Source organism: Plecotus auritus, assembly GCF_963455305.1.
Source record: "Plecotus auritus genome assembly, chromosome: 7".
NCBI classification, from domain to species: domain Eukaryota; kingdom Metazoa; phylum Chordata; class Mammalia; order Chiroptera; family Vespertilionidae; genus Plecotus; species Plecotus auritus.
In genome coordinates, this window is record NC_137774.1 from 71,645,699 (window position 1) to 71,660,032 (window position 14,334).

A 14,334-nucleotide genomic window follows, 5' to 3' on the forward strand; every position below is an offset into this window, starting at 1 on the left:
TCCCACTAGAGCTTTTTGGTATCACCTCCCAAATAAACTACCTGCACCCCAGCCCTGGTCCCAGGTCAGCATTTGGGGAACCGCATTAAGACCAGGAGCACCTGACATCTGTGTGATGGGGCCACAAGCATGAGCATTGGGGTGTTTGGGGGTGTTTCCTCCACAATACCCCACTCCGGTCTTCCGGCGCCCAGGTACCCTGGTGCTACTAATGTCCTTCCATAAATTATCTTTCTGATTGAACTAACCTGAGCGTGTTCTGCTGTTTGCAACCCAAACCTGTAATAATATAGGTGGGTGGAGAGAGATTTAGGAGTTAGGGAGTGGTCTTGGGGTGGACAGGACATGAGTGACCATGAGCGTGTCCAGGAAGCCACCTGGAGTCCACAGAATGTTCGGCAGCCACTAGAACATGCAAATGTGTTTATTAGAAACAGGACAGGAGACTGGGCCTGATGCAGCAGATGGCCCTGCCTCTCAGGGGCTCTGTTGGGCTCAGGCTGGCTGCAGGAACAGGGCAGTCCAGAGAAGGAGAAGGAGCAGCAGCACCAGCCAGGGGGATGGCCTGTGAATGCTGCTACGGGCTATCAGCATCTGCATCCATTTGAAGTGAGTACTGACGTTGGTGTAGACACCGGGTCGGTTAGGCCTACCACAGCCCACTCCCCAGCTCACGACTCCAACCTGATACCACAGCCCTTTCTTTTCGCAGGCCAAGGGTCCGCCTGAGTCACCCTGGGGAGCAGAATGGATGAGCAGGGCCAGGGGCGGGGCAGGAGGGGTTAGCAGAGAGGTAGGGAGAGCAGGAGGGGCTGTAGAGCTGGGAAAACTGGGTACAAATCCTCTCCTCCCCCAGGAAGTGCCCAAGTTTCTGCATGTGCAAAAGGAGGCCATAGTCTCAACTCCTCAGTTTGATGCAGGTGCCTCTCAGGCCAGGGGCTGGGTTGGTGAGAGACTAGGGCCCAGAAGGCTCTGGTTGGGGTGGGGAGGGACACTCACGAAGCAGGCGTCCCTGCCGCCTTGAGCATCGCCAGCACAAATCATGTCTCCCCAGATGTTGTAGCGGTAAGAAGGCTGTGTGTACATGTAGTCACATATGGTGGTGTTTATGATGCCGACCTCCACTTCCTGGAGGGTGTAGGGAGCCGGCAGATCTACAGAGGAGTTGAAAGACAGCTAAAGAGAGCATCCTGAGACTCTCCTCTGCCACCTGGTTGGAAGGAATGGTGTGGGTTACCGGGCGGGGGCAGGGTCCCTGGGGTATCCATAGTGCCTTGATGAGTCCTCCACTCCTGCCTAGCTTCCAGCACCTCATGGGTGATGAGCAATATCACAGAAGGACCCAATAACTGGACAAGCCGTTACAGCTGCTCCCGGTTTCCCTACATGCAACATGCAGATGACAGCAGTGAAGAGAGACCTTAGCATCCACGGGGGAGGGGGTAACGCAGCTGAGATGTTTTAGGATTAATGCATTTCAGGGCCTGAGCCAAGAGCTCCCATAGCACCCCCAGGCTGCAGCGCAGTCATGACCCACTTTTAAGAAAGATGCACCAAGAAATGGCAGAGCCTGACATGAAGCCAGTCTATCCAATTCCTAAATCCGGGCTGGGATCATTACCTTTTCCTGCAGAGGATCATGACCACAATAACACCAAAAACTGATGTGTCAGCAGAGCCTTCCATCTGCCAGGCACTCTGCTACCCCTTGGTATGAATGCTTTTAAACCTCAGAGCCACCCTATGAGGTGGGAACTACTGTTACTCCATTGTACAGGTGAGGAGGTTGAGGCACAGTTAGATGAAGTGCTTACACAAGGCCTTGCTGGAGGCTAAGGACAGTAGTTAGCATAATAAATGTGAGAAGTTGTCAGAAGGCTGATGGACATCTTCAGCAGGGCTAAAGAGCTGCATATTATTACCTACTGCCAAACAGCTGAGGGCAATTCCCCTAACCCAGTGGTCGGCAAACTGCGGCTCGCGAGCCACATGCGGCTCTTTGGCCCCTTGAGTGTGGCTCTTCCACAAAATACCACGGCCTGGGCGAGTCTATTTTGAAGAAGTGGCATTAGAAGAAGTTTACGTTTAAAAAAGTTGGCTCTCAAAAGAAATTTCAATCATTGTACTGTTGATATTTGGCTCTGTTGACTAATGAGTTTGCCGACCACTACCCTAACCTGATAATCCTTTATTGTTTACCAAAACCTTACCTTTGATGTGTATATCTGCTTTGCTAAAGGGCAAAATCCTATATAATAAAAGGCTAATATGCAAATGACCGAATGGTGGAATGACCAGTCACTATGATGCCCACTGACCACCAGGGGCAGACACTCAATGCAGGAGCTCCCCCTGGTGGTCAGTGTGCTCCCACAGGGGGAGTGCTGCTCAGCCAGAAGCCGGACTGGCGAGTACAGCGGCAGTGGTGGGAGCCTCTCCCGCCTCCGTGGCAATGCTAAGGATGTCCCTAAGCCATCAGTTGGACATCCCCCCAGGGCTCCCGAACTGCAAGAGGGCGCAGGCCAGGCTGAGGGATCCCGCCTTAAGTGCACAAATTTCGTGCACCAGGCCTCTTGTGTGTTAATAAAAAGCAGTGGGTCCAGAGATTCGGGGAGCCGACTTCACTAGAGAGCTGGTTTCCGCCTGGTTCCCCATGCCTTCCAAATTTATATTTCTTGTCTAGTCTCCATTTATGTGTAGCCCTCCTCCAGATTCCTGAATCCTTGCAGCGAAAAGACTGCAGCAGGTCTTCCAGGTAGCACATGGCAGAGCTAAGGTTCACATCAGGCAGGGGGCTCCACAAGTCACCTGCCACCTGTGAGAGAATAAGGTGGAGCCTCGGGCTGGATGTGATTACCTGTCGGCCTTGGGCCAGGGAAGGAGGGAACAGTCTGCCTAGCTGGGCCTCCCTGCAGCCCTCTGGGGCCAGGCAGAGGCACTTTATCCAGCCCCTTCTACAGGAAAGGAAAGGACCCCAACTCTAGAGGGGGGCAAGCCTAGTGTTGACTTCTCTATCCCCTTTGCCAATTCCAGATGTGTGACCATACAGAGAGAGCCCTGGCTGCTCCAATGACCCCTTCTGGGGTCTTGGGCAATTTCCATACCCTTGTCAGCTTGCTCATCTGTAAAGTAGGTATAAATATTCCCAGCCTCATTTGCAGGTAAGCTCCTGAAGGAAGATAGACGGCACTCTGCTCACTCCTGAGTCCTTAGAGCCTAGAACAGTGCCCGGCACAGTGTGCAGGCAGGAGCTTCCTCTGTTATTATTACTATTGTTAAGGGTGAGGCAGGAATGGGCCAGGCCAGGGAGCAGTGTAAGGGGCAGTCCAGGTGGAGGGCCTATGCCTCCCATATCGCAGGGCACCTTGGGGGGCTGTGCCCAGCGGTTTTAGGGGATTCATGGTGAGAGATAAGCAGGTGGTGGCTCATACTGACTCAAAGACCTCCTGCAGAGTCAAGGTTGGAGGATAGCTTGACATCATGAGGATAGAGAAATGGGCTCAGCATTCCAGGAGAGCAGGCCAATGTGGATAGATAAAGAAGGTATGGAGGAGACAGAGTGGGGAGGTTGGATGGCTGGGGGAGGGGTGAGCACCAGGCTGGGGCCTTTCTGACAGGCCCTCCTGTAGAGAGCGCCTGGGAAGGCACATGGGCATTTCTTTAATTATTGTCAGCTGAATCCAGTGGCGTTGGCAAAGCCATGTCCTGGAAACACGCTTTGCCAAAAGGCAAGCGTGTTGTCAGCTTGACCTTCAGCCCAGGTGCCAGGGGTTGGGTTTTGTTATTTAAATCCAGCCAAGCACCAGGAATGAATACAACTCAGGCCCACCCAAGAATGCACATAATCTCCTTTGACTTGACTTTTAGTAAAACTTCCTGTTTTTTGCTGTATAAAATAAACAGGCTGTATTGGCTCGGGGTCACTGTCCCTGTCCCTGTCCCTGTCAGAGGACAGTGGTCTCACCCGGCCCTAGTTTTTTCCTTCCATCTCTGTGTCTGTCTCTTTCTTTCATTTTCTCAACCCCCAGCCATCCCTACTCAGGAACGGACCGCTCTCTAGTCGTGCTGGACGTGGAAAAGAGAGAAATAGTTACACCCTCCCACCCCTAACACCCCTGCACGTGGGAGGATAACCTGGGCCAAGCTGGCTTCCCTCTCACCACTAGCTTCTGGCTCAGTCTCTGGGAGGAAGAGGGAACTGAGTGGGCACAGAAAGTCCTGCCCTTTCAGGGGGAGGAGGAGTGCACAGCAGGTGTGGAGAGAATGCTGGCCAGGCCCACAGAGGGGCCCAGCTGATGCAGCTGGACCAGGGGGTGGAGGATCATGCCCCTGCTCCCCTGCCCTAGACCCCCCACCTGTCCCCAGCCTCACCCTCATTTTCTTGGATGTCCCCCCAGCCGGTCACCCAGCAGTCAGTCCGGTTCTGGAACTCATCGGAAGAGGCGAGGACACAGATGGGCTGGATGTACTTAGTGTAGGTGACAGGCGAGGTCAGCCTCAGCATGGCAATGTCATAGGCTGAAGCCCCCAGGTACCTGGGGTTCATAATGATCTGCTCCACCTGGTAACGGTTGCGGTAGGCCTGCAGGTTCCAGATAGATGGCGCGGCAGACAGCTCACCAAACTGGACTGTCCATGTACCGGGGTTAGTGTTCCTGGCAAGAGAGGAGAGAGCAGTCAGGAAGCCTTACCAGAGGGTTAGCTACCTGAGCACACCTGGGGCCTGCTCACAAGAGTGGTGAGCTCAGCCGCTGTGGCTCCGTGGTTGAGCATAGGCTCCAGGCGTCCTCAAACTACGGCCCGCGGGCCACATGCGGCCCGCCGAGGACATTTACCCGGCCCGCCGAGTGCCGCTGCCTGTCCTGCTTAGCAGCCGACTCGTCCCGGGCCCGCAGTGCGCATAGGAATTTGTTTATAGTTTTTTTTTTAAAACTATAGTCCGGCCCTCCAATGGTCTGAGGAACAGTGAACTGGCCCCCTGTTTAAAAAGTTTGAGGACCCCTGGAGACCTATATAGAACCAGGAGTCATGGTTCGATTTCCAGCCAGGGCACATGCCTGGGTTGCAGGCTTGATCTCCAGTGGGGGGTGTACAGGAGGCAGCCGATCAATGATTCGCTCTAATAATTGATGTTTCTATCCCTCTCCCTTCCTCTCTCTGAAATCAATAAAAACATTAAAATAAAAAATGAGTGGTGAGAGGTTGTCCAGAGAGGTTGCAACCCAAATCCCAGAAACTGGGGACTTGGGGGTGGTGATGGGGCAGGAGTGATCTGGCCAGTCACTCAACCAGCCTGTTACCTCTCAGAGCCAGCCTAAAACAAGAATGAGCAGATGCACAGATGCCCAAGTGGGACACTCAGCAGCGTGGAGTCAGAATAGCTTCCAGGGCTCTAGCTGGTTTGGTTCTGTGGACAGAGTGTTGGTCCCGGGTTCCATTCCGGTCAAGGGCACATACCTTGGTTGCAGGCTTCTCCCAGGCTGGGCCCCGGTCGGGGCTCTTGCAGGAGGTAACCAATCAATGTGTTTCTCTCACATCGATGTTTCTCTCTGTCTTTCCCTCTCTCTCCCTAAAAATCAATGGGAAATGTCCTCAGGTGAGGATGAAAACAAAACAGCCTCTGGGGCCACTGTTGCCACAGGGCAGGTTCTGTGCTCATTCACCCACCTTGCTCATTCCTCCCACCTGTGGCATACCTCCACTGGGAGGTGGGAGTAATGCCATTTGGGGAGAAGAGAACAAGAAAAAGAAAAGAACAAGACACACAAATGTGCACGGGAATATTCTGGAAGACCCTTCTGGGGAAAAACTGAAGAGTTCCCTGCAGGGCCACCATCTGCAGGGGCCTGGGGTTCAGAAGAACACGAGGGGCACGTCCTATACAAAAAGGGTGGTGCAGACACAGGGTCCGGTTCACCGAACCACAACCCCTGGGCTCACCTTTCAAAGCAGTGCGCTGCCGAGAGCACCCAGCGCCGGTTGAGCAGGCTCGCTCCACAGGAGTGGTAACCCCATAGGCGCAGGCTGCCCTGCCAGGGCCAGCGCCCAATCGTCGCGTCCTTTCCGCCCACCACACGTGTCCCTACGGCCCGTCGGCCACATGGCCCTGGGATGGACAGACCGAATTGGACTGAGCTGCAGGAGACAGGCCCATCTGCCCACCCGGCCACCCGGGAGCGCGAAGGGAAGGGGCTTCCCAGAAAACCGCGCGCATCTTGGGGTCACGCAGCTGAGGGAGAAGAGGACGCTGGGGACCCTCCCCCAACTTGGTCTGCAGGCGCCCGCCCCTCCCCCCAGGGGCCCATCAGTTACATGCGAGCAACGACGAGTTCTCGAAACCTGGGGCGAGAGAGAGGAAAAGATGAGGCGCTCTTTGCACTCTAACCCAGGCGGACTGAGTAGGGAAGCGAGCGTTCTGGGCGCCTTACCTGGAAACAGCGTTTCTTGTTCCGGCCACCCTGAGGGGAGGCGAGAAGGTGAGCTACCCTCGGTCTCCTTGCTCCCCATCCTGCCCCACCACCCCTAGGTCGCCGGCATCTCACCCAGCATGTCGAGTTCAACTCGCACCAACAGCTGCACCAGCAGCAGCACCGAGCCCGCGACCGCGACCGGAGCGCCCATGGCCTCCTCTCCCGCCGTTTGGCGCCCCCTCTGCTTCTGGCTGCTCCAGGGCCTGGCTGAGGCGCCCCCTGGGGGAGACGGGAACCCTGGCTGCCACCTTCTCCAAGCTTGACCTTTCTGGGTCAAAGGGCTTTGGGGAATATCTGACCTTTCTGACCTTATAGCGCCCAGCTTTGAGTTTCTCCTGGGGCTGGGTCAACCACACCCCCTTGATATGGCCTAGGAACCAATGCACCGAAACGACCCCCTTCTTGTCTGCAACTCTGGGGTCCCGGCTGCCCTGCTTGCTGCCCACTCCTAGGAAGGAGCAAGGACCTGGCCCACGGCCAGGACTCCGTGAAAGCACTAACAGTCTTCACTGAGGCCTGCCAGGGCAGGGTGGTTAGGCTGGTCGAGGGAGGGGAGATCCTTCACAAGACTTGCTTTGGGAAATGATGGCCCTGGGCCTTGTCTCTCCCTGAGGCACACAGGCTAGTGCCCGCCTGCCCAGGCTGGCCCCTGGTGGCAGGCCTCCGCCCCTCTCCTTCTCCTCCTCCTCTGGATTAAATCTTGAAAGGGGAAAGGATCTTTCAAACACATTCCTGGGGTGCTGGGGGTAAGGAAATCACCAACATGGGAGCGAGAGTTACCCCAGTGGTTGTCCATCCCAGTGTCCCTGTGACCAGTGACGCCGCATGGGGGTCCCAGGAAGGCTGTGCCTGCCTGATAGCTCTCTATGCCCAGAACACCACCAGAGACACTGTGGAATTCACGATGATGAGTTACTCAGCACTGGCTTTTGGGAGTCCCTCCAAGCAGCACTCCCACCAACAGCTGCACCAGCAGCAGCGCCCCAACCGGAGTGCCCACGGACTCCAAGGCAGGGCCATAGAGGGTAGAGGGTCCTTGGCATGTTGCCCCAGAGGTGGTGAGAGCTGTTGAAGGGTGTGTGTGACCACTCCAGCCATGCGTGTGAGAATCAGGCTTAGGTTGAGGGGTCCGAGGGGTCCTGGGACAGAGGCTGAAGCTCCCATCCAAAGGGTTTCAACCTGCCCTTCCCTCCTGCTGTCTCTTCTGCCCTCTAAAGTTGTCCACAGGGACCCGCATTCACACACCCGCCTAGGTCTGAGGTCCCAGCCCTGTGCTCCCTCCTCCAGATGCCAGCTGGCATATCTACAGCCAGTTCCCAGGCTTCCCTGGAGAGATGGAGAGCAAGCTCAGCCTGGCCGGAGCCTTTGCCATTCATGCCCAGGGTGATGTGGATTCACGCTCAGCCTTGCCCCTGACTCCCGGAACCCCAGGTCTGCCCATGACACTGATTGAATCCCCCAGGTCTACTCATGACCCTGGGATTGACTCCCTGCTCTGACCCCAGGACCTCCCGGATGTGTTGCTCTGCCACCCACTGAGCCTAGGGACAGGGCTGCTGGGGAGAGTGGACTCAGGCAAGCCCTGCAGCTTGCAGCCCTCATTTTCCCCATCTGAAAAATGGAAATAATAGTAATGTGCACCTCTCAGAGCTTCTGGGAGATCCTTTCACATACACCCTTCCAGGTCCCGAGGCATGGCAGGACACCTGCTGTAGTTATGGCCCTCTGCCAGATCATCTTTATTGCCTTTCAGACACACATGCCTACAACGGGACCAGCCCAGCACTGGGGGCTGGAAACCTCCATTCCAAAGAGTCCCAGAAACCCCCAAAGGAATCCCTGAGCCGAGGTGCATGCTGGGACTCAGCCTTGGAGGGTGGGCGAGAAGCAGGAAACACTAGGCTCTGTTCCTGGGGAAGGGCGGGGAGGCGGGGGTCGGGGAGTGGAGCCCAGCCTGGCAGGGAGGGTGAGAGAGCAGCTTAGTGCCTATGGGGGACACATGGGAGGTCTGAAGAGGAAGAGATGTGAGGTATTACAATGGGGAACCTTCTGAGGGGAAGGGACCAGAGAAGGTCCCTGGAGGACAAAGGATTTGGTGGATGGCGGAAGGCAGCTTTCTGGGGAGGGCTTGGGGAGAAGTCCCTGTAAGAATTTGCATACTGCATTCCTGGCAGGGAGCAGAGGGAGAGCATGGGTTTGAAATGTGAGGACGAAGGTCTGAGGGTTGAGCTGCATGGTTAGGCAAGCCCCAGGGAGACGGTGCCCCCCAGTGGTCCCAGAAACAACAACAAGGCAGTGGAAACGATCCCAGCAAGGCTTGGAGAGAAGCTTCTGTCATCTGGGGCTGAGCTCTGGATTGTGCTGAGAATCCATGTAGTGTAGACACTGACATTGGTGTAAACACCTGGCTTCTTGGAGAGGCCACATTCAGACCCCCAGCTCACTACTCCTGCCTGGGTCCAGACGCCATCAATGTCACAGACCAGGGGGCCTCCAGAGTCACCCTGGGGAGAAAGAAATCCAGAAGTGTAGGGCCGGAAGCTGGACTGCTCAGGGCCAGCTGCCCTCCTTACACGGGAGGGGAATTGAGGTTTTCAGGCCCCCCAGGCCCATCAACCTCTCTTCAGTACACAGAGATCTGGTGCACAGAGCATCAGTGGCCTGGGCATTTGTGGAAGGCAGCAGGGTTGGCTGGTTCAGGAATTGGGGACAAAATCCCTGGCAGGTGGGACAAGCAGGAACACCCTAGACCAGTGGTTGGCAAACTCATTAGTCAACAGAGCCAAATATCAACAGTACAACGATTGAAATTTCTTTTGAGAGCCAACTTTTTTAAACGTAAACTTCTTCTAACGCCACTTCTTCAAAATAGACTCTCCCAGGCCGTGGTATTTTGTGGAAGAGCCACACTTAAGGGGCCAAAGAGCCACATGTGGCTCGCGAGCCGCAGTTTGCCAACCACGGCTCTAGTCTGCATAAAGCTGTGTTTTTCAGAGTAGGGGCTCGGAGGAGAACTGTGTTGCTAACAGTACTGCTTGTTTCTTTTTGATGAAAAAAAAAAAAATCTGAGATAAAGCAATACTAAGAGGCGATGGGCGATAGAGTCTGTTTTGCTAATAAGAGCAGTGAAGGAAAGACAAGACCAACCCGGCTCAGCATAACCTGCTCCTTAGGAAAATTGGCTTAAAGCCTCCATGTGTTATTTTGGGGAAAGACATTTCTGGCCCCAAAGAAAAAGCCTTGGGGAGAGGGCTGTGTCACAGTTCGCTTAAGCACACTTGCAGGTGTTCCATGTTCTGATAATATTTTGTGATATTTGAAAGGAAGATAGGGTTCAGGAACTTTTCTTTTTGAATTGACCCTCGTATTTTAAAAAAATGTCACCCTCGTCTGCTTTGGGGTCCCCACTGGGGGTGCATGCTCACCTTGCAGGCATCCTTCTGGCCCCCCTCAAAGCCAGCACACAGCATGTCCTTCAGGATGATGGGCTCCTGGCTGGGGATGATGGAATTCTCGTGGTAGTAGGCGTCACAGGTCTGGGTGTCAATGAGGGGCAGCTGCAGCTCCTGAAGAGTGAAGGGTGGAGGGAGCGCTGGGGAGGGAGCAGAAAGCAGAGCTCAGAGGGGACACTATGGCCTACTGGCTCCCGCTGGCTTGCCCACACTTCGATGGACTGATGACAAGAAGTCATTTCTGTGTGTTGCTCCTCTGTTCCCTGAGGAACAGGAACCTGCATTTGTGCTCAGGACGCCCCAATGGACATGCCAGTGTGGCAAGGTGAGCCTGTGTTTACCACTCAAAACACCAGGAAGACATGGTCTCTTCCTCCCGGAAGCAGGGCGTGCACAGAGGTGTGGCGGGCCCCTCAGCCTCCCTCCCAGTGCCCGGGCAGGAGCGTGGGATGGACACACAGTAGGGGCTTGGGCAAGAGCTGAGACCTGGTTTCAGGGCCTGGCTCTGGCCGTGGACTGTAGTCAAGCCACTTCCACCAATGGCCCTACTCCTCTGGGCTTTCCAAGGGTCAGGTCAAAAATGGGTTGAATCATGTCCCTTAAAACTTCATGTCCACCTCAAACCTCAGAATGCGACCTTGTTTGGAAATAGAGGCTTTGCAGATATAATTAGTTAGGATGAGGTCAGACTGGATTAGGGTGAGAGTGTCCTTGTATCTGACAGAAAAGGAGGAGACACAGGGAGACACACACAGAGATGGCTGTGAGAAGACAGAGGCAGAGAGCGCAGTGATGCAGCCACCAACCAAGGAGCCACCAGAAGCTGGAAGAGGCAGGAAGTAGCCTCCCCTAGAGCTTCTGAAGGGAGGGAGGCCCTGCGACACCTTGCCTTCAGATTATTGGCCTCAATAACTGGGCGAGAATGAATTCCTGTTGATTTAAGCCACCCAAGTTGTGGTCATTTGTTACGGTAGCCCCAGGACACTAATCCAAGGTGACATTACAAACGTGATGATGACCACGGTGGTGATAGTTGCTGATAAGTACTGAGAACTCACTCTTGCTTGGCCCTGCTGGCAATGCCTAAAGTCATTCCATGTATCCCTCACATGGACCGCATGAGGTTGGCACTTTGGATATCTCCACTTGCCAGAGGAGGAAACCACAACCTGGCAAGGCTCAGTGATGCAGGTCACTCAGCCAGAGTGAGGCCAGGCGGTCAGACTCTGGCCCAGCCCCTCTGCTGGGCCTGGCATTAATCCTTTGGTTATTGGAGGCTGGGATGATGGATTAGGGAAGCCCAAGATGCGGGTCTGGGGTGGTGGGCTGCCATTGGCAGGGGCTATGCCAACAAGTGCAGGTTCGCCGAAACCGGTTTGGCTCAGTGGATAGAGCGTCGGCCTGTGGACTCAAGGGTCCCGGGTTCGATTCCGGTCAGGGGCATGTACCTTGGTTGTGGGCACATCCCCAGTGGGAGGTGTGCAGGAGGCAGCTGATCGATGTTTCTCTCTCATCGATGTTTCTAGCTCTCTATCCCTCTCCCTTCCTCTCTGTAAAATATCAATAAAATATATTTAAAAACAAACAAACAAACAAACAAAAAAAAACAAGTGCAGGTTCCATGTCCAGCCTGAGTGAGGGTGGTGGCAGGTGCAGCTGCCCCTAGGGAGCATGTCAGGAGCAGCCTCCGCTGAGTCATGACGGATCCACTCCACAATCCCCACCCCCCGTCGCCCGCCACCAGCTCTGGATGTCCTTACCTTGATTCGTGTTGATATTCCCCCAGCCAGTCACCCAGCACCAGGTGCCATGACCCAGTGGGTCTCCAGGTTTGGGGAGGCAGACTGGAAGGATGAGTTCACTGAAGTTGACTGGGGAGGTCAGCTGTACCAGGGCGATGTCCCCACTGCTGTGCCCATCCTTGTAGCTCGGGTGGGTGATGAACTGGGCCACCGAGCGGTAGTGCGGAAACTGGCTGATCAGGGGGTAGGAGAAGATGGTGCCCAGCATCACAACATAGGCGTGCAGTGGTTGGTTCCTGGGGCCAAAAATCAAGAGGGTCTTGAGGCTGTGCCCAGGTTCCATGGGCAAGGGCTAAGGACAACCTTGATTTAAGGGCCCTAACATTACAAAAGGATTTGTGTGTGTGTGTCAACAATGACAAGCACCTTGTTTAATCCACAAGCAACCCTGCAAGGTGCCCAATTCTCCCTCTGTTTGGTGGGAGGTGAAGTCACCTGCTCAAAGGCTGCCCAGCTGGCAAGTAGTGGACTTGAGACCTTGGATTTTCAAGGGACATGCTAATGTGCGAACTTTTGGTTTCTGGGAAATGAACACTTTCTTGGAAGGGTCAGTGCTGAGTCTGTCTCCTCCCCTACTTTCTCCCCAGTGCCAAGTCTGGGGACTGGGGGGATCTTGAGTGGATAAGTAAGACCCTAGGAGGACACATTCCTGGCCTGTCTCCTGCCCCGGCTCCTGTTCAGATGGGGAAGAGAAGGTGTCGGAGAGGGGTGAAGGGCAGGTCCCAGCTGGCCCGGGCTCAGATGCTCACCGGTCAAAGCAGTGGGCTGCAGTCAGCACCCAGTCCTTGGTGATCAAGGAGCCCCCACACACATGCTGTCCATACTCCCTGAGGCTGACCTGCCATGGCCACTGGCCTGGCTGGGCATCCTGCCCCGACATGATTCGGCCTGATACGAGTGGGCGTCCACAAACTGCAGGGTAAGGCGGTGGGCTGGGTTATACGAGGTCCCTTCTGCACTCCCCTCACCCTACAGACCTGCCCTCCTTTATCCCTGCCCCTTGTGGCCTACATCTTGTCCCCTCTGATTCAGGACCCTCTCTTTACGGGAGGACTTATGACCCTGGGGGGAGGTGCACAGCAGCTGAGTTGGGGCAACTGAGACCTGGGGGCCTGGATTGCTCAGTCCAGCTTAGTGGGCACAAGGAAGGTCAGACCACTTTGGCCGGGGCTCTAAGGGAGGGTCTGAACGCAGCGCCTGGCATTGGGGTTTTGATAGAAGCCATGAAGGTGCTGTGTCTGGGGAAGTGGCCCCAATGATCAGGTTTCTTAGAGGATCTGCCCATGTACAAGGCTCTCAGGGCAGGGCTGGGATTACATAATCCTCTCTTTATCTGTCTCCCGCAAAACCCAGGCTCTCTCCCCTGCAGTGCCTTCTTCCCACCCTGATATTTGTCCTACCTGAGTCAAGGTTTGTCGCTCTGGCATTTGTCAGGTTGAATGGGAGAGCTGGGGGGCTTCCTTGGAGGATTTGCAGGAGAGAGAACAAGATGGCCATGTGGGCCACCTCCATGGTTCCTTCCAGCCGCCACTTCCCGGATGGCTCTCAGGGTCAGAGTCCTCAGACACACTCAGGAAGGGGAAGATGACTGCAGCTCCAGCCAGGTTTCTGGGCCCGCCCTGGGGTGGAGCTGACACCTCCACTCCACGTCCTCAGGCCTTCGGCCCTTACAGTGCTCCTGGGCACAGGGACCCTGGCTTCTGCCACATCCTTGGAAAGACCCTCGGGCCTTCCCTCCTCTGCCCAGGCCCTGGCATCACAGCCCCAGCCTCTCCTGCCCCCTATGGGTCACTTACTGTGTGCTGGCACTCTGCCAACCATGCCACACGCCTCTTGCCTGATTTCCCGAGAGCTACTATGAACCCTTCCTACAGCAGAGGAACTAAGACTCTGATGTTTGAAGGATTTGCTCAAAGCCCTACAGGTGGCAAAGCCAGGTAAATCTACTTGGTGTTGTGTAGTGCCCAGCACCCCTGGGAGGGGTAAGGGGCGGGGGAGCAGAACTGCAGACTCTGGGGTACATCCCACTTTGTACCCTCAAGCATTCATTTTCAACCTGGGGCTCTCGAGGGCCCGAGGTGGGCCCAGGATGTCTGGGTTCTGAGGAGGGACCCTTTATTCAAGGAGGTGGAGCAGCTGGAGGAGACAGGGATTCTCAACCTGAACAACGCCCCAGTGATATTCTCCTCTGAATACAAGCGCCCTCTGCCCTGGCCTGCAGCTGTGACCCTGGACCCCTTGGTCACAGGCCTTGCAGAGGTTGTGTGGGCCAGAAAGGAGAGCTGACCAGCCTTGGGCACTAAGCAGGAGGGAGGATGTGGGAGACTTTTCCTGATTCCTAAGTATTTTCCACTTGCTGAAAAGTGCCCATCCTTCTGATGGCCCCTCTCCCATCAACCTAACCTCCAGGTAGTTCCCCCTCCAAGGGCTTATTACCCTTGGAGGCACAGTGGTTCTCCGAGGCCCCAAATGCTTGATTTAGGCTGAAATCTTGCTCAGTGAGTACTCCAGTGTTATTGCTTTTTCACTCTACCTGATCTCTTATTTAAAATATATATATATATATATATATATATATATATATATATATATTATTGATTTTTTACAGAG

The 14,334-nt window shown here is 55.1% G+C and overlaps 1 protein-coding gene across 2 annotated transcripts; it reads right to left on the minus strand.

Moving 5' to 3' along the window:
• Positions 1-407: 407 nt before the first annotated feature.
• Positions 408-13,284, minus strand: LOC308253810 (testisin-like). 2 transcript variants are annotated; one of them, XM_080679568.1, is made up of 12 exons: positions 13,125-13,284; positions 12,474-12,636; positions 11,683-11,960; positions 9,896-10,062; positions 8,875-8,974; positions 6,543-6,689; positions 6,429-6,458; positions 6,313-6,339; positions 5,941-6,106; positions 4,372-4,655; positions 1,000-1,154; positions 408-735 (listed from the first exon to the last, which is right to left on the minus strand). In XM_080679568.1, exons 1-12 carry the CDS (start codon positions 13,234-13,236, stop codon positions 496-498), a joined length of 1,869 nt encoding a protein of 622 aa, XP_080535694.1. In that variant the 5' UTR covers positions 13,237-13,284; the 3' UTR covers positions 408-495. The 2 variants fall into 2 exon arrangements, with proteins under 2 accessions (XP_080535694.1, XP_080535695.1); XM_080679569.1 differs by lacking the exon at positions 12,474-12,636 and having other exon boundaries at positions 409-735; positions 13,125-13,283.
• Between the last annotated feature and the right edge of the window lie 1,050 nt (positions 13,285-14,334).